A 24,645-nucleotide genomic window follows, 5' to 3' on the forward strand; every position below is an offset into this window, starting at 1 on the left:
TTCCCACTACAAGCATTTTATTATTTTAAGTATGTACTTAGAATAAAACAGTACAATTAATTTTGCTCAAATAGATTTTGGTTTAATTTAATCATGGATCACTGAGATGCTTTATTAATTTACAGACTGAGTCAAAATGAAAATAGTGAAGAGGTCATAGATATGTTACCAGAGTCTCTTCTTCCTCTTTGTGAGAAAATGGAAAATCTCCTGAAAAAAATGGTAAGAATTAAACGCACAACGTGTGCCAAATATTTGCATCAGTAGACTTGTTAGAAAGTCCCCTCTTGTTAATTACATCCATTGATAAGTGTTTACCAGTGTGTATTTGTTTGTATCTTGTGAGGTACATAGTTAAAAGTTAGCTTTTTTACACTTTTAATTTGGGGCCTCCGTGGCCGAGTGGTTATGGTCGCTGACTTCAAATCACTTGCCCCTCATCGATGTGGGTTCGAGCCTCACTCGGGGCGTTGAATTCCTCATGCGAGGAAGCCATCCAGCTGGCTTACGGAAGGTCGGTGGTTCTACCCAGGTGCCCGCTCGTAATGAAATAATGCATGGAGGGGCACCTGGGGTCTTCCTCCACCATCAAAGCTGGAACGTCGCCATATATGACCTATAATTGTGTCGGTGCGACGTTAAACCCAACAAAATAAATAAATAAATACACTTTTAATTTAATTTTCTGGTTGCATTAATGATTTTATCTTCTTTCACTGTGGTGTTTTTTTTTATTGTTAATGATAATTGTTGATTGCAGCTAATGAATGTTTGAATTAAAAAAACCTCCATAAAAATCAAGGTCTTTTATGTCCATAATTTCCTGTAAAACTTCAGCAGGCAATCCTGGTAATCAGATCATCAGACCATTCACAGTGACTTTTTAATAGTGCTGAAGTAACCACAGCACAGTGTAATAATTTTGAGATGTACAGATCAGTCCAAGCAAAATTTTGTAAATAATTACGTTTACGTCGATTTCTAATCATTTTTATGCTTAAATAGATTGTGTATTGATTATTGCATGTTATATACAAATGAACTTTGTAAGCAATAAAGTAGTTCTTATCTTTGAATAAATTTTATGCTTGAAAGACGTGTACTATTTACTGTTGTAATTTGAAGAAGGCTACAACACATACGATAAATATATACCCAGAAGTCGAGTGCACAGGTACACATTTTGGTGTATTGACCCAAAACTTTGATGGCTAAAACTACCTTTAAACAAATTCGACTTTGAGCAAACATAGATCGACTGTATTCATTTTCTTAGCTTCTTACATGATTTATGCAAGAAAAACATTAATGCCTGTTTGTTTCATGTTAGAAAAGCAGCAAAATCATTGGTATCCTTACCCTACCCGGCTGGGGCACCAAACAATCCTTTAAGATTTTGCAGATGTTATAAGCAAAATCCTTACATTAGGGTTTAACCATGTTTTTGTATTACAGGAGAAAATAAGAGACCGTCTGTGTGGACTTGCTGAGATGTCCAGAGGTGTTGCACAATTGGAACATTACAATAATCCTGAAGATGCTGAATTTATCATTTTCCAAACATGGAATATTGACAGATTTGGTAAAAAATCTTGTCTTTTTTTTGCAGGAAACATTTACTGGTAGCTGTTTACTGATATTTTTAGGTTTTGACAGCTGATGGCTTAGGATGAGCTATTGTAATTGTGCTGTGTTTGTAATTGGCTGTTAGCTTTTTACTTTGAACAACTTCTTCTCATAACTTACTTCACAACACTTGCTCAGAGATATCAGTGCATGGACCTGTTTCAAGTTTGTTCAAATGCTTCAACTAGGTTCCTTTTAGGGGTAGCCAGAGGTAAAAGTACAAAACACCTTTAAACTACTTTTTATTATCAACCACTTGATGGATTTTCACAAACTTGCTTTATAGCATCCTTGTATGGACCTCTATGAATTTTGTTCAGATGGTGCCCCTTGACTTCTTTTAGGGCTCACCAAGGGTAAGAATGAAAAATGTTTACACAACTTCTCATGAACTGCTGGACCTTCATAAAAATTGGTATGGAGCATCCACAGGGTATTTTCAATGGTTCCATTTTACCCTTTTTGAGGGCTTCTAGAGTAAGAAACACCAAATTGGTCCACCTCTCTTGGGCTTTTCAAATGGTTCCAGTTGACTATTTAAGGAGCTGTCAGAGCTAAAAATAGATAAACATTTAAACAACTTCTCATGAACCACTATATGAATCATCACGAGACTTGGTATAAGTATCCTTGTGCTTGTGGACCTCTCTCAAGTTTTTCCAAATTGTTAATTTTGACCCCTAGTAGAGCTAAAAATAGAAAAAAAACTTTAAACAACTCATGCACCACCTGACTGATCTTTACCAAACTTAGTCTTTAGCATCCTTGTATGGACCTTTCTGAGATTTGCTTTTAGGAGCTGCTAAAGCTAAACATAAAAGACCTTGAAACAACTTTTTCTCACGAACCACTTCATGGATCTTCACCAAACTTTTTCTATAGCATTTCTCTTAAGCTTGTTCAAATGGTTCCACTTCACCTACTTAGGGGTCACCAGAACTAAAAGTAGAAAAACCTTGAAACAACCTTTTCTCATGAACCTCTAGATGAATCTTCACCAAACTTGATATGTAGCATCCATGGATGGACCTTTCTCAGTAGTATTTAAGCAGTTAAGGTTGATTGCATTTTATGGCCACCACAGCTGAAAATAGAAAAAACCTTTAAACAACTTCTTACGAACCACTTTATTGATTTCCACCAAACTTGGTTTGTAGCATCCTTGGATGGACCTTTCTTAAGTTTATTAGTCCCCAAATGGTGTTTCACAGGAGGGGACTTGTGGTTTGCCTCATGTCTGTCAGTCAATCAGTCCAACAAGTACAAGATATTTTTTATGAAGTTTGGTACATGGATGGGTGTCACACTTTGGTTAAAGTTTAGCATGCAGGTTCACAATAACCATTGCATATATATGGGAATTATTGAGCTTTTTGGCCTCTGTGGCTGAGTGGTTAAGGTAGCTGTCTTCAAATCACTTGGCCCTAACTGATGTGGGTTTGAACCTCACTTGGAGCATAGAATTCTTCATGTGAGAAAGCCATCCAACTGGCTTACAGAAGGTTGGTTGTTCTACCCAGGTGCCCCTCCATGATGAAGTAATGCCCTGCACCGGTGGTCTTTCTCCATCATCAGATGCTGGAAAGTCGCCATATGACCTACAATTGTGTTGGTGTGATGTTAGACCCAAACAAAAAAAAAAACAACAGAAATCTGTCAGTTCATGTCCAAATAAAGCAGAAGTTTAGGCAGAGACCATGAAATTTTGTGCCAGTGATATATTTATTTTTTATGTTCTGTGCTCACTGATGATATTTTGTGTGTCTTTTGCATTTTACACTTGACCGATATATAGAGGATATTTGTTTGTTTTAGTGTAAGATAAAAATATATTTCACCGAGTTAATACTATAATACAGTATTTTCACGAGTGGCACAGCCACCAGTAATGTAAATTATGGTGTTCACGAGTGAAATATATTTCGATCTTACACTGAAACAAACAAATTTTCTATTTATTTTATGCATTTTTCCAGTTTGTCCGCGCAATGTCACGTGCATCGCATCATGATGTCATATTGTCATGACGTCAGGATATCTTTGTAGAAAAACTGTATTTCTAAATAGTTCTATAACGTTTCCTGGTTTCGTTTACATTTCATTATGATAGAATGTAAATATTTATGATCCTATTATTATTTTTATACATCTATACCTTTACTGAAGAATATTTTTCAAGGAATTTTCTATCATTTATAATTCATATTATTTCACGTTCAAGTGTAGTTTGAAACAGTGAAAATATCAATTTTATTTCACTTCAGTCATGAGTTATATGTGAGACTTTACTTTTATCTTTCAGTGACAGTATTTAAAGAAATTTCTGAGATGTATGAGAAAGAATTGCGGTTAAAACAGTGTATCAGTGAGAATATATGTCATGGGAAAGACAGAGAGATTATCATGTTTTATACAGCTGCTTGGGTACATGAACCTTACATAGAATCTAACATGAAACTGTTGTTAGAAAGTATGTTGTTTGAAACAAGACATAAAACATGATTGTAAACAAATGGAATTTTTGTTGTTTTTTCAGGAATAACTTGTCTCAATGTAGTTATATAAGGAAGGTTTGAGCCTTGAAATGTATGAATAACCTTTTAATGAACAGTCGATACTACAGACGTTTTGGTTACATTGTTAACATGGGTGCTTATTGTTCATTATTTTGCTAACCTGACCTACTTCTGCCAAGATGGAAAATGTCAAAAACTTGCTAACTTCATTTTTACTTTTTAATGTAGGCATAGTACCTAATTTAAAGAACATTTAAAAAATGGAATAAAAATGTATATATTGTTATATATGATCTAATTGCATGATGCAACAACTTTTGTTTTCAATGTTCTGTCATCAGTAATGGAAAAATGTTCAAAAGATGATCAACAACAAATAGTCCTACTTGTGTAAAGGTAAGGTAACTGTGTACCAGAATGTTCATCTTGATGATATCAAGGTCAAATTCGAAACTGGGTCACGTGCCTTCAAAAACTAGGTCAGTAGGTCTAAAAATAAAAAAAACCTTGTGACCTCTCCGGAGGCCATATATTTCACAAGATCTTCATGAAAATTGGTCAGAATGTTCACCTTGACGATATCTAGGTCAAGTTCGAATCTGGGTCACGTGCCATCAAAAACTAGGTCAGTAGGTCTAAAAATAGAAAAACCTTGTGACCTCTCTAGAGGCCATATATTTCAAAAGATCTTCATGAAAATTGGTCAGAACGTTCACCTTGATGATATCTAGGTCAAGATCGAAACTGGGTCACGTGCCTTCAAAAACTAGGTCAGTAGGTCAAATAATAGAAAAACCTTGTGACCTCTCTAAAGGCCATATTTTTCATGGGATCTGTATGAAAGTTGGTCTAAATGTTCATCTTGATGATATCTAGGTCAAGTTTGAAACTGGGTCATGTGCGGTCAAAAACTAGGTCAGTAGGTCTAACAAGAGGACCATGATGGTCCTGAATCGCTCACCTCTTCCCACATGACCCAGTTTTGAGTATCACGTCGTTTTTTCTATTATTTGACATAGTGACCTAGTTTTTCAGCACATCTGACCCAGATTTGAAATTGACCTAGATATTATCAAGATAAACATTCTGACCAATTTTCATGAAGATCCATTGAAAAATATGGTCTCTAGAGAGGTCACAAGGTTTTTCTATTATTTGACCTTTTGACCTAGTTTTCGAAGGTACGTGACCCTGTTTTGACCTTTATCTAGATATCATCAAGGTGAACATTCTCACTTATTTTCATGAAGATCTCATGAAAAATATGGCCTCTAGAGAGGTCACAAGGTTTTTCTATTTTTATACCTACTGGCCTAGTTTTTGACCGCACGTGACCCAGTTTCAAACTTGACCTAGATATCATCAAGGTGAACATTCAGATCAATTTTCATGAAGATCCATTGAAAAATATGGCCTCTAGAGAGGTCAAAAGATTTTAATAATTTTAGACCTACTGACCTAGTTTTTGACCGCAGTTGACCCAGTTTCAAACTTAACCTAGATATCATCAAGATGAACATTCAGACCAACTTTCATACAGATCCCATAAATAGTATGGCCTCTAGAGAGGTCACAAGGTTTTTTTATTATTTGACCTACTGACCTAGTTTTTTATGACACGTGACCCAGTTTCAAACTTGACCTAGATATCATCAAGATGAACATTCTGACCAATTTTTATGTGAGATCCATTCACAAGTTATGGCCTCTAGAGGGTCACAAGGTTTTCTATTTTTAGACCTACTGACCTATTGTTTTTGACTGACATGACCCTGTTCCGAACTTGACCTAGATACCAACAGATGAACCATTCAGCAATTTCATACAGATCCATGAAAAATATGGCCTTTAGTAGGTCACAAGTTTTTCTATTATTTGACCTACTGACCTAGTTTTTGATGACATGACCCACTTTAGAACTGACTAGATATCATAAGACGAACATTCAGACAATTTCATACAGATCCCATGAAAAATATGGCCTCTGAGAAGGTCAAAGGTTCTTCAGTTATTGACCTACATGAACCTAGTTTTTGATGGCACGTGACCACTTCGAATTGACCTAGATATCATCAAGGTGAACATTTGACCAATTTTCATGAAGATCTCTTGAAATATTATGGCCTCTGGAGAGGTCACAAGTTTTTTGTTTTTTAGACCTACTGACCTAGTTTTTGACCTACGTGACCCAGTTTCGAACTTGACCTAGATATCATCATAGATGAACATTCAGACCAACTTTCAATACGATCCCATGAAAAATATGGCCTTTATAGAGGTCACAAGGTTTTTCTATTTTGCTACTGACTTTTTTTGACGGCACATACTTAGTTTCGAACTTGACTAGATATCATCAAGTGAATGTTCTGACCAATTTTCATGAAGATCTTATGAAATAATGGACCTCTAGAGAGGTCACAGGTTTTTTTATTTTGACCATAATGACCTTTTTTTTATGACACGTGACCATTTTCAAACTTGACCTAGATATCATCAAGATGAACATTCTGACCAATTTTTATGGAGATCCATTCACAAGTATGGCCTCTAGAGAGGTCACAAGGTTTTCCTATTTTTAGACCTACTGACCTAGTTTTTGACCGCACATGACCCTGTTTCGAACTTGACCTAGATACCATCAAGATGAACATTCAGACCAATTTTCATACAGATCCCATGAAAAATATGGCCTTTAGAGAGGTCACAAGGTTTTTCTATTATTTGACCTACTGACCTAGTTTTTGATGGCACATGACCCACTTTAGAACTTGACCTAGATATCATAAAGACGAACATTCAGACCAACTTTCATACAGATCCCATGAAAAATATGGCCTCTAGAGAGGTCACAAGGTTCTTCAGTTATTTGACCTACTGACCTAGTTTTTGATGGCACGTGACCCACTTCCGAACTTGACCTAGATATCATCAAGGTGAACATTCTGACCAATTTTCATGAAGATCTCATGAAATATATGGCCTCTGGAGAGGTCACAAAGTTTTTTTATTTTTAGACCTACTGACCTAGTTTTTGACCGCACGTGACCCAGTTTCGAACTTGACCTAGATATCATCAAGATGAACATTCAGACCAACTTTCATACAGATCCCATGAAAAATATGGCCTTTAGAGAGGTCACAAGGTTTTTCTATTATTTGACCTACTGACCTAGTTTTTGACGGCACATGACTTAGTTTCGAACTTGACCTAGATATCATCAAGGTGAATGTTCTGACCAATTTTCATGAAGATCTTATGAAATATATGGCCTCTAGAGAGGTCACAGGGTTTTTCTATTTTTAGACCTACTGACCTAGTTTTTGATGGCACGTGACCCAGTTTCGAACTTGACCTAGATATCATCAAGATAAATGTTCTGACCAATTTTCATGAAGATTTTTTGAAATATATGGCCTCTAGAGAGGTTACAAGGTTTTTCTATTTTTAGCTCACCTGTCACAAAGTGACAAGGTGAGCTGCGTCCGTCGTCCGTGCGTGCGTGCGTCCGTGCGTCCGTAAACTTTTGCTTGTGACCACTCTAGAGGTCACATTTTTTGTGGGATCTTTATGAAAGTTGGTCAGAATGTTCATCTTGATGATATCTAGGTCAAGTTCGAAACTGGGTCACGTGCCTTCAAAAACTAGGTCAGTATGTCTAAAAATAGAAAAACCTTGTGACCTCTCTAGAGGCCATATATTTCAAAAGATCTTCATGAAAATTGGTCAGAATGTTCATCTTGATGATATCTAGGTCAAGTTCGAAACTGGGTCACGTGCCGTCAAAAACTAGGTCAGTAGGTCTAAAAATAGAAAAACCTTGTGACCTCTCTAGAGGCCATATATTTCACGAGATCTTCATGAAATTTGGTCAGAACGTTCAACTTGATGATATCTAGGTCAGATTCGAAACTGGGTCACGTGCCTTCAAAAACTAGGTCAGTAGGTCAAATAATAGAAAAACCTTGTGACCTTTCTAAAGGCCATATTTTTCATGGGATCTGTATGAAAGTTGGTCTGAATGTTCATCTTGATGATATCTAGGTCAGGTTCGAAACTGAGTCACGTGCGGTCAAAAACTAGGTCAGTAGGTCTAAAAATAGAAAAACCTTGTGACCTCTCTAGAGGCCATCTATTTCATGAGATCTTCATGAAAATTGGTCAGAATGTTCACCTTGATGATATCTAGGTCAAGTTTGAAAGTGGGTCACGTGCCTTCAAAAACTAGGTCAGTAGGTCAAATATTAGAAAAACATTGTGACCTCTCTAGAGGCCATATTTTTCAAGGGATCTGTATGAAAGTTGGTCTGAATATTCATCTTGATTATATCTAGGTCAAGTTCGAAACTGGGTCACGTGCCATCTAAAACTAGGTCAGTAGGTCAAATAATAGAAAAACCTTGTGACCCCTCTAAAGGCCATATTTTTCATGGGATCTGTATGAAAGTTGGTCTGAATGTTCATCTTGATGATATCTAGATCAAATTCGAAACAGGGTCATGTGCGGTCAAAAACTAGGTCAGTAGGTCTAAAAATAGGAAAACCTTGTGACCTCTCTAGAGGCCATACTTGTGAATGGATCTCCATAAAAATTGGTCAGAATGTTCACCTTGATGATATCTAGGTCAAGTTCAAAAGTGGGTCACGTGCCTTCAAAAAGTCGGTCAGTAGATCAAACAATGAAAAAACGTTGTGACTGCTCTAGAGGCCATATTTTTCTTGGGATCTGTATGAAAGTTGGTCTGAATGTTTATCTTGATGATATATAGGTCAAGTTTGAAACTGGGTCAACTGGGATCAAAAACTAGGTCAGTAGGTCTTGAAATAGTAAAACCTTGTGACCTCTGTAGAGGCCATACCCTTGAATGGATCTTCATGAAAATTGGTCAGAGTGTTCACCTTGATGATATCTAGGTCAAGTTTGAAACTGGGTCACGTGCCTTAAAAAACTAGGTCAGTAGGTCAAATAATAAAAAAACCTTGTGACCTCTCTAGAGGCCATACTTTTCATGGGATCTGTATGAAAGTTGGTCTAAATGTTCATCTTGATGATATCTAGGGCAAGTTTGAAACTTGGTCAACTGCGGTCAAAAACTAGGTCAGTAGGTCTAAAATTAGAAAAATCTTTTGACCTCTCTAGATGCCATATTTTTCAGTGAATCTTCATGAAAATTGATCTGAATGTTCACCTTGATGATATCTAGGTCAGTTTCGAAACTGGGTCATGTGCGTTCAAAAACTAGGCCAGTAGGTATAAAAATAGAAATCCTTGTGACCTCTCTAGAGGCCATATTTTTCATGACATTTTCATGAAAATTAGTGAGAATGTTCACCTTGATGATATCTAGGCAAAGTATAAAACAGGGTCACGTACCTTCGAAAACTAGGTCAATAGGTCAAATAATAGAAAAACATTGTGACCTCTCTAGAGACCATATTTTTCAATGGATCTTCATGAAAATTGGTCAGAATTTTTATCTTGATAATATCTAGGTCAAGTTCAAAACTGGGTCGCATGAGCTCAAAAACTAGGTCACTATGTCAAATAATAGAAAAAACGACGTCATACTCAAAACTGGGTCATGTGGGAAGAGGTGAGCGATTCAGGACCATCATGGTCCTCTTGTTAGACCTACTGACCTAGTTTTTGAAGGCACGTGACCCAGTTTCGAACTTGACCTAGATATCATCAAGGTGAACATTTTGACCAATTTTCATGAAGATCTTGTGAAATATATGACCTCTAGAGAGGTCACAAGGTTTTTCTATTTTTAGACCTACAGACCTAGTTTTTGATGGCATTGGACCCAGTTTCGAACTTGACCTAGATATCATCAAGATGAACATTCTGACCAACTTTCATAAAGATCCCATGAAAAATGTGACGTCTAGAGTGGTCACAAGCAAAAGTTTACGCACGGACGGACGACGGACACCGCGGGATCACATAAGCTCACCTTGTCACTTTGTGACAGGTGAGCTAAAAATAGAAAAACCTTGTGACCTCTCTAGAGGCCATATTTTTCATGAGATCTTCATGAAAATTGGTCAGAATGTTCACCTTGATGATATCTAGGTCAAGTTCGAAAGTGGGTCACGTGCCTTCAAAAACTAGGTCAGTAGGTCAAATAATAGAAAAATTTGTGACCTCTCTAAAGGCCATATTTTTCATGGGATCTTTATGAAATTTGGTCTGAATGTGCATCTTGATGATATCTAGGTCAGGTTCGAAAGTGGGTCATGTGCCATCAAAAACTAGGTCAGTAGGTCAAATAATAGGAAAACCTTGTGACCTCTCTAAAGGCCATATTTTTCATGGGATCTGTATGAAAATTGGTCTGAATGTTCATCTTGATGATATCTAGGTCAAGTTCGAAACAGGGTCATTTGTGGTCAAAAACTAGGTCAGTAGGTCTAAAAATAGAAAAACCTTGTGACCTCTCTAGAGGCCATACTTGTGAATGGATCTCCATAAAAATATGTCAGAATGTTCACCTTGATGATATCTAGGTCAAGTTTGAAACTGGGTCACATGCCATAAAAATCTAGGTCAGTAGGTCAAATAATAAAAAAACCTTGTGACCTCTCTAGAGGCCATATTTTTCATGAGATCTTCATGAAAATTAGTGAGAATGTTCACCTTGATGATATCTAGATAAAGTTCAAAACATGGTCACGTACCTTCGAAAACTAGGTCAATAGGTCAAATAATAGAAAAACCTTGTGACCTCTCTAGAGACCATATTTTTCAATGGATCTTCATGAAAATTGGTCAGAATTTTTATCTTGATAATATCTAGGTCAAGTTCAAAACTGGGTCACATGAGCTCAGAAACTAGGTCACATGACTTAGTTTTTTACCCTAGATGACCCTTATTTGACCTTTACTTAGATTTCATCAAGACAAACATTCTGATCATGAGCAGTGGGGTACCGGTCCCCTCAACCCCCCCCCCCCCCCCCAGAAGCCACCCGACTGGGGTTCCCGAGGCAACAGCCTTGTGGGACGGACGACGGGACAGGCGATTCCGGTTTAAAGTGATACAGTGTTAACAATCTTTTTCTTTGATTTGAGTGGTGACCTAGTTTTTGGCCTCACATGACCCAGTTTCGAACCTGGCCTATGAATCATCAAGCTCAACCTTATTACCAAGTTTCATGGAAATAGGGTCATAAATATGGCCTCTAGAGTTTTAGCAAGCTTTTCCTTTGATTTGACAGGATGACCTAGTTTTTGACCCCATATGACCCAGTTTTAAACATGGTATAGGAATCATCAAGGTAAACCTTCTGACCAAGTTTCATGAAGATATGGTCATAAATGTGGCCTCTAGTGTGTTAACAAGCTTTTCCTTTGATTTGATCAGATAACCTAGTTTTTTACCCCACCTGACCCATTTTCGAACTTGGCCTATAGATCATCAAGGTATACATTCTTTGCAAGCTAGTGTCAAATCAAAGCATAGATGAAACCTCTATGTGGCTGAAAGGGCCAAAATAGAAAACTTTGCCCTTTCGGGGGCAGTAACTCTAGAACCCATGATGGAATCTAACCGGTTTACTTTAAAGGAACCAAGGTCTTATTGTGACTTAAGTTGTGTGTAAGTGTAGTAAAAATCGAATGTAAAATGTCACTTCTACCGTGCTCACAAGGCAAAAATTAACAAATTTTGGCTCCTTCAAGGGTCAATCGGGGGCCGTAACTCCGGAATGGAATCCAAGATCTATTGTTGTTAAAGATATTTTGCAAGTTAGTTTCAAATCAAACCATAAATGAAGTCTCTATATAGCTACAAAAGCCAAAATAACAAATTGTGGCTTTTGTTATCATAAATGAAGTCTCTATATGGATAGCAAATTGTGGCCTTTTATGGGCGTTAACTCTGGAACCCATTACGGGATCTGACCAGTTTTCAAAAGGAACTGAGGTATTATGCCAATACATGTTGTGTGCAAGTTCGAATAAAATCGATTGCAAAATGTGGTCTCTATCGTGTTCACAAGAAATTGTGGACGGGCGAAGGGCGATCACAAAAGCTCATCTTGTCACTACCAGATTTCATATCTAAAAATGACAAGCGTATTAACAACTGTTTCCTATCATTTCACCTAGTGACATAGTTTCTGATCCCAAATGATCCAGTTTCAAACCTTAAGTAGGTTTGATAAAGACAAACTCTGACATCACGGGTATGAAACGTTGCCTGCGGCACATAATGTGCCGCACTGAAATGAAGGCATCGCGCTTCCGACGGCGCAGGCATTGCGCAGGATGTTTACAAAAATAACGAGCACGGTGAGTAAAATTGAATGTTTTTGGTTATTGTCTTGTTACAGTAAACACTTCTTAGAAATCGGGGAAAGCAGCGGGATGTAGTTACGTCTTGCCGACAAATCCATGCCCAGTTTGTGAAGAAATATGTATTATTGTTATTTTGCGCGTGTTTTTCATCGGATACAGTAACGTGAAAATTACAAAAGCAGTGCATATTCCGAGCCATTTCACATCCTGCAGAAAAAGGAATGATGTATTTCTGTAGTATATTATAAAAAGACATGATATCTGATCGATTGAGATAAAATATATGTCAAGAAAAAGGCATAACCCCTCGTTCTGCCGACTTTTCAGTCCAGTGCCGCAGGCATCTCGATGGTGCCGCAGGCATCGCGAGAGGCGCAGTCATCTTGAATACTATCGTAGTCAGTAGTACGTGTAATTTCGACCAACTAACATGTATTAAAGTACAATAAAAAATCAATAACAATGTTGTTCCTCCAGTTATTGTGTAAGACAAAATTTTCTGAACCCGAACTTTGTAATATTAATAGCTATTTTGAGAAGTTTGCAATATTTTTCCTCGCTGTTTTGTGGGATGGGGTCAGATCCCTTTCAGTTGAGAAAATCACGTCATTTTATATCGAACTGGGATTATTTCTCCTAAAATAACAATATTCAATTACCAAACATTTCCATTTGTAACAATTATTGATACTTAGTTCAAAGCAAGGTATGAAAACCAACATTGGAGCACACAAACTGTCATAAATTTTGTCATTTTTCAACCAATTTTTTTGCTTTTGTTTCAGCATCGAGTGTTTTTTCTTTACAGTCCGGGCGTACTTTTTTTTATAAGCGGTGAGCTGAATCCCTCACCCCTCCCCCCCCCCCCCCCCCCCGAAAAAAAAAAGAAAACAAAAGAAATAAGTAATTGGTGAGAATCGCTGTTCCTGCGTTCCAGCGTTCAAAAAAAAAGGAACGCAAAAACAAGCAAAAAATCGTAAAAGCATGAAACTTCTTTGGCTCATCCCGCGCCATGTTTTTCTGTAACAGTACATCAGCACCAAATTCACTGTTAGGTCAAGATATTTAAATACGAACGAAGAATATTTAAAACTACTGTTCCCAAGTTTTGTGTGGAAAAGAACCAATGAAGTTGAGATCTTTCGAAAAATTTGTCCAAAAAGGGACTTAACTTGTTTTAATTATTTCTGAAATTCTACAAAAATATTAACGTACTTTACTCACTCTTTGTCGTTCAAATATGATTTAGGTCTGTGCACTGATTGTACACATAAAGTTTACGTCTGACCATAAGGAGTTCTAAATCATTTTCTTTTCCCTTTTAATATACACTGAATGCACATCCATCTGAAAATATAAAATTAACAAGATACTTAACATTCGATAACTTCATAATTTGCTTCTTTTCCACATAAAATTTGTGAACAGTGTCGTTTTAAGGGAAGTTTCATGTTTTTACGTTTTTTTTTTTTTTTTTTTTTTTTTTTTGTCTTGTTTCGTTCCTTTTCTTCGGAAAGCCAAAACAATGATTTTTATGCCATTTCTTTTTTTCGTTTTTCTTCTTTTTTGTTAGGTTTTGGGGGTGGGGAACTCAGCTCATCGCTAATCAAAATAGTACGCCAAAACTGTAAAGAAAATAAAAACAACAATACTTGATGCTGAAACAAAAACATCAAAATTGCTGAAAAATTTTAAAATTTTATGACAGTTTTTTGTGCTCAATGCTGGTTTTTCTACCCTTGCTTTGAAGTAACGCAACAATATGTACTAATGGTAATGTTGGTAATGAATATGGTTATTTTGCAGATGCAAATCAATCCAGTTCGATATAAACTGACTATTTTCTGACTGAAAGCGCCTGGCCAATTCCCTCAACAGCAGAAATACTGAACTTCTAAATAGCTATTAATTTACAACATGGTCAGAAATTGTCTAACACAATAACTTAAGGAACCAACTGTTATTGATTTATTTGTTGTTTGTACTTTAAATACATGTTAAGGTGTCGAAATGTACACATACTACTGACAACAAAAGTATTAACAACTTGCGCCCTCGCGATGCTGCGGCACACATCGGAGCCTCGCAACTGGCGAAAAATCGGCAGAACGAGGATATGCTTTTCTGACATGTATTTTCAATTCAGTCGATCAACATAATATGTCTTTTATAATACTACAAGAAATAACAATTTCCTTTATGTTCAGGATTAAATGAATCTCGGATATCACTGCATTTTGTAGTTTTTGGGTTCGTATACCGATGAAAAACGGACGAGCCATCAAAAGAATGATGTACATATTTCTTCAAACGCATGGATTGTCGTGCAAGCATAATACATCCGTGCAAATTCCCGATTTCAAAAAATTGTTGACGGCAAGGCGCATCACAAAAACATCATTTTACTCACCGATCTTCATTTTCTTAAAATCCTGCGCAATGCTGCTCGAACGCTGTGCCTATCATTTCATGCCTGGGCATTTTTGATCCGCAGGCAACGTGTTTCATACCCTGACATGGTTGCATCTAGATAAGGTATATATAGGGTGTAAGTCATAACCAAGGTTCTGACTACCTACATTTCAAAAAGGCATGTTTTAAGTAAAATCAGACTATTTCAAGGGCCTTAACTCTGATGCCGCTCGAGCCGTCTTGTCAGTTGTCCTATTTTACTATTTGCATATTCTGTGTACAGCTAATGATGATTTTTCCAGATATATGGCCTCTAAGAAAACTTGCATTAATACAGATTCTTTCTTAATTTCTATCTTGAAATATCCTGGTTTGTATATAAACTATATTTGACTAAAAACTACTTATATTTTAATAACTTGTACAAAGTTGCGCATCTTCGACGAAATTTCTCATATAATGTGGTGACTTCCCCGCTTTCACGAATGGCGGATGGAGTCCCTAGATGCCCGACTTTCCCGCTTTCACGAATGGCGGATGGGGTCCCCAGATGCCTGACTTTCCCGCTTTCACGAATGGCGGATGGAGTCCCTATATAGATGCCCGACTTTCCCGCTTTCACGAATGGCGGATGGAGTCCCTAGATGCCCGACTTTCCCGCTTTCACGAATGGCGGATGGAGTCCCTAGATGCCCGACTTTCCCGCTTTCACGAATGGCGGATGGAGTCCCCAGATGCCCGTCAGCACGAAATGCACATGCTCGTGTATAAGACCACCGATATTTCGATCTACATGCCTATATTCCAGTGGATAAAACTACCACCAAGTCTGTTTCATGGTACATGTATCAGCGCAATATGGGAGCGAAGAGCTGTCAGATTCGGTGAAAAGGCGGCACATATCGAACAAGTACGAGTGTCTGCCTATGCCACGGGCTTTATGTGACACAGAGTCTGCAGGCTGCTTGTGTCACCGCTACCAGATAAAAAATTCTAAGGCAGATTATGTATGTATTGTTTTCATGTGCATACGTCGTCAAACAGACGCAGTTTTCATTTTTCTCATATGATAACTTGACAATGCCACAATATGTCTGTATGTTTTTGTAGTTCCAAAATCTACTAAAAACGCAAGAGTTTGTGATGCAATGAATTTCTGAGTGACTGTAAGTTCAGCTATATTTCAATGATGTTATAATTCAATATGATGAAGTATTATAACCTTGCTAAAATTAAAAGATTTATGACGAAAGATATTGCGAGACATATATCATACATTAAGCGTAGAATACCAGAGGCGCAAAATGTTTTACTGGATTCCGTCTGTCTGTCAGGCTATCTAGTAAACTCAACTCCTACACTGTTTTCATCCTATACAAATGAAACATTGTATACATCAACATCAGGTGAACATGCGCAAATGATCGGGACGTTCATATCCGTTTTCCCCTTTAGTTTTGCCCCCTTTTCTACTTTGCAGTTTACGTTCTCCTCCGGCTATTCTAAAAGAAATCATCAACATTATGTATAGGTGAACAAATTATCTTCTAGGCACACATAGTCTTCCTCGTTCAAGCTTCTTAAGAGTATAGCTGCGTGAATGGAATGATACTTCCTAAAATAGACTTTAGACGGAATGATTGTTTATGCTTTTTTTTTCAGGTTTTGCTCTGTCAGTGTTAGGTCCAATAATTAGGTAATTTTACTTACCCGAGTAACGTAAGCTTTATGAGCGCTTTTAAGCGGCCCTGTTACAGCTAAAACTAATTATACCAGCAATTTGCTGCTAAGTCGATTGAGACGTGATAAAGTGGCTTGCCGAAGGACATACTAGTATCGGAATGGGAGTGGATGGATTCGAACCCGGGCCATAGATTTCAACTCCGTATGAAAGCGTCTTATCTACCTATTTACCATCCTGTCTATACATACTGCCAATCTCTCTCGCGAGTGTTACAAGGTGTTTGTATGTAAGATGGAAGGCTGACTGCTACGATTTTGTAATGGATTTTGTAAAACACAAAAGTGAATCTGGAGTCTAATCTCCAGTGTTCTATAGGCCGAAGACTAAATCTTTGGAAGAGGGGAATAATCATGCTTCGCACTACGGCACGCCTTTGGACCATTTCAGCTGTGTTAGCTAGTATTTGTCTTGGTGTAAGGGCGCCAGATGGTAACATGCTCCAGCTGCCACCGGACTGAGAACTTGCGTTTTCATGGTTGGTGGTAATGATTTATTTGGCTTAATGAATCCCGGGCACGCCTCAAATTAGCATTTTTGAGATGTGAATGTACATTATGTTCGTCCAAGATATTTGGCGTGGTCATGGAGATAATATTTATTTTAAGGACATGTTTATTTTAGTAACGTGTTAGACTTTGCATTTAAAAGGATTGAATCCATGTCCCACAGCTTCTTCCAGATCTTCATCTCATCAAGGCATTTCTGCACGTACTGATCGAGAATATGGGAGTGAGTAAGGCTAAGACTGCAACTCATCGACAAGAATTTAAGAAAAAAAATAATTCATATAAATGAGGAAGCAGATGGGTACAAGAACAGAGCCTTGGGTGACCCCAAAAGTGACATTTACTAGATGGCATATTCTAGACTCTGCATATCCAGTTTAGGCTTGAGGAGAGACATATTATTCTTGTGAAATGATAGTACTGGTAGTTTTAAATGATTTGCCTTGTCGAATGCTTTACTAAATATGAAAAATGTAACAACTATCCTCAGTCTCCCCTAAAGGAGAATGAGGTCAGTTTGGTTGCCAGAAGCGATGTTGTTAATAAGGCAGACAATCTGACTAAAGTACATCTCCTATTACGCTACGCATAGGATCTGACAACCAGCTATTGATGGCCTCGTTCTGACAAACCTTCCGCTAGCCAATCAAAAGCTACCTTACAGCATTCTGTAAGCTTTATAAAGTCTTGTGTTTTGATATCAACAATTTTTAAGGTGAAAGTTTTTAGATAGCCGGTTAGCTCAGTTGGTAGGGCACTTGCTCTGTAAACGAGAGGTCCCAGGTTCGAGCCCTGGGTTAACTACAAATTTTTCTTTCTCTTTGACATTCGAACAAGTTGTCTTATTGGTTCAAACAAAAATAGATTTGCGAAAATAAAAATAGCAATATTGGAAATCCAAAATAAGTAGAAGACGAATGTGAATGGGTCGTTTTCAGATCTTCGTTTAGAAGATCAAGTACTTTAGTCAGATTGTAAGGCAGATATCTAGCCTTTTAAAGATCAATCAGCCAGGTTTCGTAGGAACGACTCTTTCTAAAACCATGTTGAATACCATAGAGACTATGTATATGAGAGCTGAGGTTTGAGGATACTAGTAGATGGGAATCTTTCGAAGCAACAATCACGGTCAGTCACTCAGACCGAAAGAGCTATAAAAATATTTAGAAAATGGGCCATAGCCTATATGAAAATATTTATATTACTTCTTTGCTCAGACATAGTACCGCGTAAAGTAGGCCTACAATCACTTAAATTTCTTCGGCCTTGGTCGGGCACGGCTATGATATCTGCAATTTCATACCCCAGCTCTTTTAGCACTCTAGGTCTGATCTGATCCGGTCCTGCGACTTTAGGCCTAATTGTTGGTTTTAAAATTACCAAAGTTTTAGACAGAAATGTCATACATTTGAAGATACTAGCAATGTTGCAGATGATTTAGGTAACTTAGTGTTTGAATTTATGTTTGTTTCAAGATAGTGGGATTTATTTAAGAAAACTTAAATCCATCTTACGTAACAAAACTAACTCGGGACATGGAAGTAGCGGACTTTTAAATGTAGGTGCAAGTTATCGCTACACCGTCAAACCGTGCAATTTCAAGTGAAAGCCCCGAATCAAGTTTAATCACATTCAAGATGGCGACGAATACACTAAATTGAGCTCGACCTGGTTTTGGCTCATTTTCACAAATTTAAGGCCCCATTTTACCCTGCAGTAGGTAATTCAAGTGATTCCATATCAAATGTGATCTCTTTATTATTTTGACTCTCATAATCTTCTTTGATTTTCCTGCGATTTTTAATTATACCGAAAATAAATTTTGTCTTTTTCAGTGATCGACGCTTTATCGCCCGGTTTGTTTGTAGGGACGCTCCGATGTTGCGATCGAGACAGTAGTTTAATGAAAATATTATTTTATTAAACTCGATACAGCTATTTTTAAACAAAATCATGGCAGACACGAGCACTAGACGGAGAGTAAAACTGTACATGCTGAACGAGGATAGGCAATGGGATGACAGGGGAACAGGTCATGTATCTTCAGCTTATGTAGAGAGATTGAAAGGGATGTCTCTTCTGGTGCGATCAGAAACAGATGGTAAGGATTGGTATCTAGGAATAGAATAGTGATGTTTTGAATGGGCTGGGAGAATATTTCTCAATTCAGATTCATGAATGAAACTGTCCATAATTTGGGACAACTGTTGCTAAAACGTTTAATTGTACATTTCAGCTTAGACGTGTATATGCTGTCATGGATCTCTTAGCTGAAATGAATCGCGTATTTAAACCTAACCAGAAATCATGCCAGAAGCCTAACACGCTATAACTTCCTCAAATGAAATGCCATGGACTCCCCTTTTACTTTAAAAGTATTTCTTATCCATTTCATTCTGACCTAGCTGACATAAATTAAATTAAACCTTGAAACAAAACCTGAACATTATAGAATCGTTATTTATTGTTCTTTTCTGTGATTTAATACCTTTTAAGGTATGTTTGTCTCGAATTTTGTTGAAAACGTTTATAAGTCAATAAAACTAAAAAATATACGAAATGTTGATCTTGATTTAAAAAAAAAACATGTGCTATTAACTTCGCTTGACGTCATTAGTTTCTCATGAGAGTCAGTGCTAGATGTTGCGGTTCGACACTGGTTAAATGGGATTATGCCAAAACTTAATGGGCGCGACAATCAGAAAATAAAAATAGCATCAGTTTAATGTAATAGGAGCGGAAAAATGTGCAGCCCGATACAGGACTCGAACCTGTAACCTTCTGCTTGCAAGTCAGATGCTCTACCAACTGAGCTAATCGGACAATCAATATCATAGACTAATTATATACATAATATACACACTGCTACATTCCTTCCTCCTTTTTTTTCGAAGACAAACTCAGATTCTTTTGACTGACCAAGTCATTGCTTCACTCTAGCTCTAGGATTCCAAGGCTAGTCACCACACTCATGGCACCAATGTAATAGGAGCGGAAAAATGTGCAGCCCGATACAGGACTCGAACCTGCGACCTTCTGCTTGCAAGTCAGATGCTCTACCAACTGAGCTATTTGGACAATCAATTTCATAGACTAATTATATACATTATATACACACTGCTGCATTAAATAAGAAAGTTATGGTAGCCAGAACTACTGTTGTGCCAATTACTTTTCTTCTTAGCACAGAAGTTGTGTTGATTATTAAAAGGTAAAGGTAAATAAAGTTACATCAAAATGAAACAGCAGTTAAAACATTTTTCTTATGCTACTAAATAATTGTTATCTTATTGTCATACGCCATATGTTAAAGATCTGATAAAAGTACCCAGGAAGCAGTCACACTATGGGTAGTTTGAAGTTTTAAATATGATACTGTTGATTTTGAACTGTACTATGTACATTTTTATGTATTTTCAATAATAAACATGCCCTAAAATTTGATAAAGAAGTTTTTAGTTAAATTTATCTTTGTTTCTACAGAACTTTTTTTTTACCTCGTATAACAATTTAAAGGGTGATATTTAGCCTCTTGGCAGGTTGAAAAACAAGTGAAATTAAAGGATTTATGTGTCCTTCAGTTATGGAAAATATTCCTTATTTCCATGTTTATATGTTTGACATGCTTCAGCTGTGTATGTTAACAAATCACACATACATGACAGGTATGCTAGACCAAAATTTCACATGTTTAGTCAAACAGGGCTTTTTCACCTTTTGTAAAACAGACTGATATTCAGCCTCCTCCCTTTTTGAAAACCAGGTAAAATTTCCCAGTTGGAAGCACTGAATTTCCTAAAAAAAATGTTAAGTTCTTAAAGTCGCTGAAAATTTGAGCTCGGATGAATTGTGTCAACCATATAAGCACAAATCATTTCGAATAACAGTATTGGCTAAAATACGTGTCCAAGTACTGTTACGTACCAAATTCGTATTGACTCTAAATACTTGATACAAAATTCCCTGTAGTTATTCACTGTTAGGTAATTTATTCTCTCTTTAGCTTAAATTGAATTTTTTATCACAAAGTTATGCAGGCCTTTTTTATGCTGATTTTAGGGCCGAAATTCGGCCCCATTCCCCAATCTAAAAAGTATACTTTTTTCCCCACCTTGGCCAAAAATTCCCCATGCAAAAAAAAATGAAATTAGTTTTGATTTTCAGTCCTGATTTTAACAACTTTTTAGCAAATATATTCCTCCAAACAATGAATTCGCGACGTAAATTTCCCCTCCAAAAGGGACCTAGTACCCTTCCCCAAATTTACAAAAAAAGGGCTGTTATGGTTTTACGTTTGAGAAAAGACATCGCTGAAATTTCACTGTTTGGTCTGGAAAACAGGTTTTATGCGTTACCCAAGATGACCTTCACATATTTTAAATAACATTGATATTAAACAATTGAAGGGGTCCGTGCGAAAAAAGGTACCTGTCTCCATTTTTGGCCAAAACAGGGTTTTTTTAGCTCATCTGATTTTTTGAAAAAAAAATGATGAGTTATTGTCATCACTTGAGCGGTTGTCGGCGTCGGCGTCGGCGTCTGCGTCGGCGTTGCCTGGTTAAGTTTTATGTTTAGGTCAGCTTTTCTCCTAAACTATCAAAGCTATTGCTTTGAAACTTGGAATACTTGTTCACCATCATAAGCTGACCCTGTATAGCAAGAAACATAACTCCATCTTGCTTTTTGCAAGATTTATGGCCCCTTTTGTACTTAGAAAATATCAGATTTCTTGGTTAAGTTTTATGTTTAGGTCAACTTTTCTCCCAAACTGTCAAAGCTATTGCTTTGAAACTTGGAATACTTGTTCACCATCATAAGCTGACCCTGTACAGCAAGAAACATAACTCCATCTTGCTTTTTGCAAGATTTATTGCCCCTTTTGGACTTAGAAAATCAGTTTTCTTGGTTAAGTTTTATGTTTAGGTCAGCTTTTATCCTAAACTATCAAAGCTATTGCTTTAAAACTTGCAGCACTTGTTCACCATCATAAGTTGACCCTGTACAGCAAGAAACATAACTCCATCCTGCTTTTTGCAAGATTTATGGCCCCTTTTGGACTTAGAAAATATCAGATTTCTTGGTTAAGTTTTATGTTTAGGTCAACTTTTTCTCTTAAACTATCAAAGCTATTGCTTTGAAACTTGCAACACTTGTTCACCATCATAAGCTGACCCTGTACAGCAAGCAGCGTAACTCCATCCTGATTTTTGCAATAATTATTGCCCCTTTTGGACTTAGAAAATCATTTTCTTGGTTGAGTATTATGTTTAAGTCAACTTTTCTCATAAACTATCAAAGCTATTGCTTTAAAACTTTCAACAGTTTTTCACCATCATAAGTGGACACTGTACATCAAAAAACATAACTCTATCCTGCTTTTTGCAAGAATGATGGCCCTTTTTAGACTTAGAAAATCACGGGTAGGACAATATTTCTATCACACAAAAAAAATCAGATGAGCGTCAGCACCCGCAAGGCGGTGCTCTTGTTTATTCTATAGCAGAGGCCGAATATCGGCCTCGTCCCCCAGCCGAGGATTTCCCCCACAGCCAAGGATTTCCCCTACCGCAGTCGAAATTCCCCTTCGTCCGAAATTCCCCCCCTCCAAAATCGTAAACAAAGCAATGGAGATTACTCCCAGCGATTTTCCCGACCGAATATCGGACCCGTTCACAATTGCAGACGGTCTTTCAAAATTTTCAATGGGTGTGAAAACCTTTAGAAATAGTAGAAAAATGTTACAAGAGCGTTCAGTGGACCCGAGGTTCCGGTTTTGACCAGCGAAAATCGATAAAAACTCTATCTGACTCGCACATAATATGCCGTGGGCGTCTGCTTGTCTCGCGGTAATACTCTTTGATGCGTAACGAGTTCGAAAGCTCTGCCCCTTGTCAATCAAAATCCCAGTGAACTTCATACTGTTTGTCGACACCAGCGTAAGTATGACAGTAGGCGGAGCGTCGTATGTTAATTAGCTACTGACAGATGTCATTCACGCCACGCGCCGAGTGACACGTGGTTATCATCAGTATGTAATATAGATGATTGATAAACAATGCAGCGTCAGATTAGCGTGTTTGTACCTCTTGTTAATTAGCGGTAACAGCTTATGCTGTATTGTGTAATATGTGTTGTTAATTTAAAGTAATTATTTTATTTGCTTGATTCGATTAAATAAGCCGGTCGGCCGTTACGCAAATTTATTATCTTTGCCGAGGTATTTTGCTAGACCAAAATAAAATATAAATGTTTTAAGTAATCAGATATTATAAGTATGGAATAGTTCTGAAAAAAGATGAAATTTTATCAAGAATTTTTAATGTTTGCTTTCGTTTTTTTCATATTTGTCACACGTTTTCGCGATCGTGATTTTCGGACTTTCTTATCCTTTCTTAAAAGATTTTCTAGTACAATTGAAATAAAAAGCCAACAAAAGTATGCATTTAATAATAATATGATGACTCTTGCAAAAGCAACTCTTATTTTAAAGCATATTTTTGTGAATAAAAGCATGTGACCTTTAAATATTCAATGATTTGAGCATTTCAACTCTCCCCACCCACCTTGTTACAATGATAAGTGAACATTAGTGCAAGTCCATCTATTGCTAAGTGACAGTGTGTATAGTTGCTAAAAGTTGCAAGAATATGTAATAAAAACATAGTTTAAAGTGTTTATTATGCATAATTGTAAATTCCCCCCTGAGTGAAAAAATCCCCCAAAACTGCTCGTCGCGGGCTATTTTCTTCCCCCAATGACAGGCTGGGGCCTCTTCCCCCAGTCGTAAAAAAAACCCCTGCAAAATAAAGTTAGGGCATTTGTGGCATAAAAAAGAACATTCCGCACCTGGTTAACTCCCCGAGCAGCGTATTCTTCTGTTTAAAACTGAAAAAATGGTATTTCACGTATGCAACATTGGGTCTAACTCCACAATGAGTTGACATCAAAGTGTGCAGGGCTTTGATGGCTGTTTCGGATAATAAAAAGAACACAAGCCTAATGTGAATAGATTATGTCAGCAATTTTAAAAATCATCAGGTATGTGAAATTAATATATTTCATTGATATATTTAGGCAAAAATGATTCGCAAATCATGGTTTAAATGCAACAATGGTCCTAACTCCACAGACTTAGACCTTTGTTGCGTAACTCCATGGACTTAGAACAATTGTTGCTTAAACATAATCGACAAAAACAAGATTTTTTGTTATAAAAATTATATAAATAGTGCAAAACACACGAAATTTTGTAATTTGACTGTTCAAATAGTATACAATCTATAGCTGCAATTATTTTAGGAAATATCACATTTCACTGAAATTTTACAAAAATGTTTTCCCAACATTTTTACTAAATGGAGATAGGTACCTTTTTGCATGGACCCTTCAGTTCCCAAAGTATCCCCTAGTGACTGACATGAACGATGAGGGATATGAGATTGTTGGATATCCAAATGTTAAAGATGCACTAGATAGGGAAATGTCTTTGTAGAGACTTCTAAAGATGACTGGTTATGGAAGGTGTTTGATGTTTGATTTCT

At 37.1% G+C, this 24,645-nt stretch overlaps 2 protein-coding genes across 4 annotated transcripts in view; both read left to right on the top strand.

The window, feature by feature from the left end:
- The window catches only part of LOC123527840 (cyclin-dependent kinase 2-interacting protein-like), a 7,463-nt gene extending 3,015 nt beyond the window's left edge, over nt 1-4,448 (top strand). The window contains exons 3-5 of the mRNA XM_045307537.2: nt 126-222; nt 1,456-1,582; nt 3,929-4,448. Coding sequence (XP_045163472.2) covers nt 126-222; nt 1,456-1,582; nt 3,929-4,128 — 424 coding nt within the window. The 3' untranslated portion in view covers nt 4,129-4,448. The remainder of the gene's footprint in view (nt 1-125; nt 223-1,455; nt 1,583-3,928) is intronic.
- A 14,258-nt stretch (nt 4,449-18,706) lies between these two features.
- Nucleotides 18,707-24,645, top strand: part of LOC123527803 (serine/threonine-protein phosphatase 4 regulatory subunit 3A-like) — a 29,878-nt gene continuing 23,939 nt past the window's right edge. For 2 of the 3 annotated variants that reach the window (XM_045307486.2, XM_045307501.2), the window contains exons 1-2: nt 18,709-18,820; nt 18,940-19,205. In XM_045307486.2, the coding sequence (XP_045163421.1) occupies nt 19,058-19,205 (148 nt within the window). In that variant the 5' untranslated portion in view covers nt 18,709-18,820; nt 18,940-19,057. Of the gene's footprint in view, nt 18,825-18,939; nt 19,206-24,645 lie in introns of all 3 variants that reach the window. The other variant, XM_045307493.2, reaches the window with a different exon arrangement.

This window comes from Mercenaria mercenaria, chromosome 1, assembly GCF_021730395.1.
Source record: "Mercenaria mercenaria strain notata chromosome 1, MADL_Memer_1, whole genome shotgun sequence".
Lineage (NCBI taxonomy): Eukaryota > Metazoa > Mollusca > Bivalvia > Venerida > Veneridae > Mercenaria > Mercenaria mercenaria.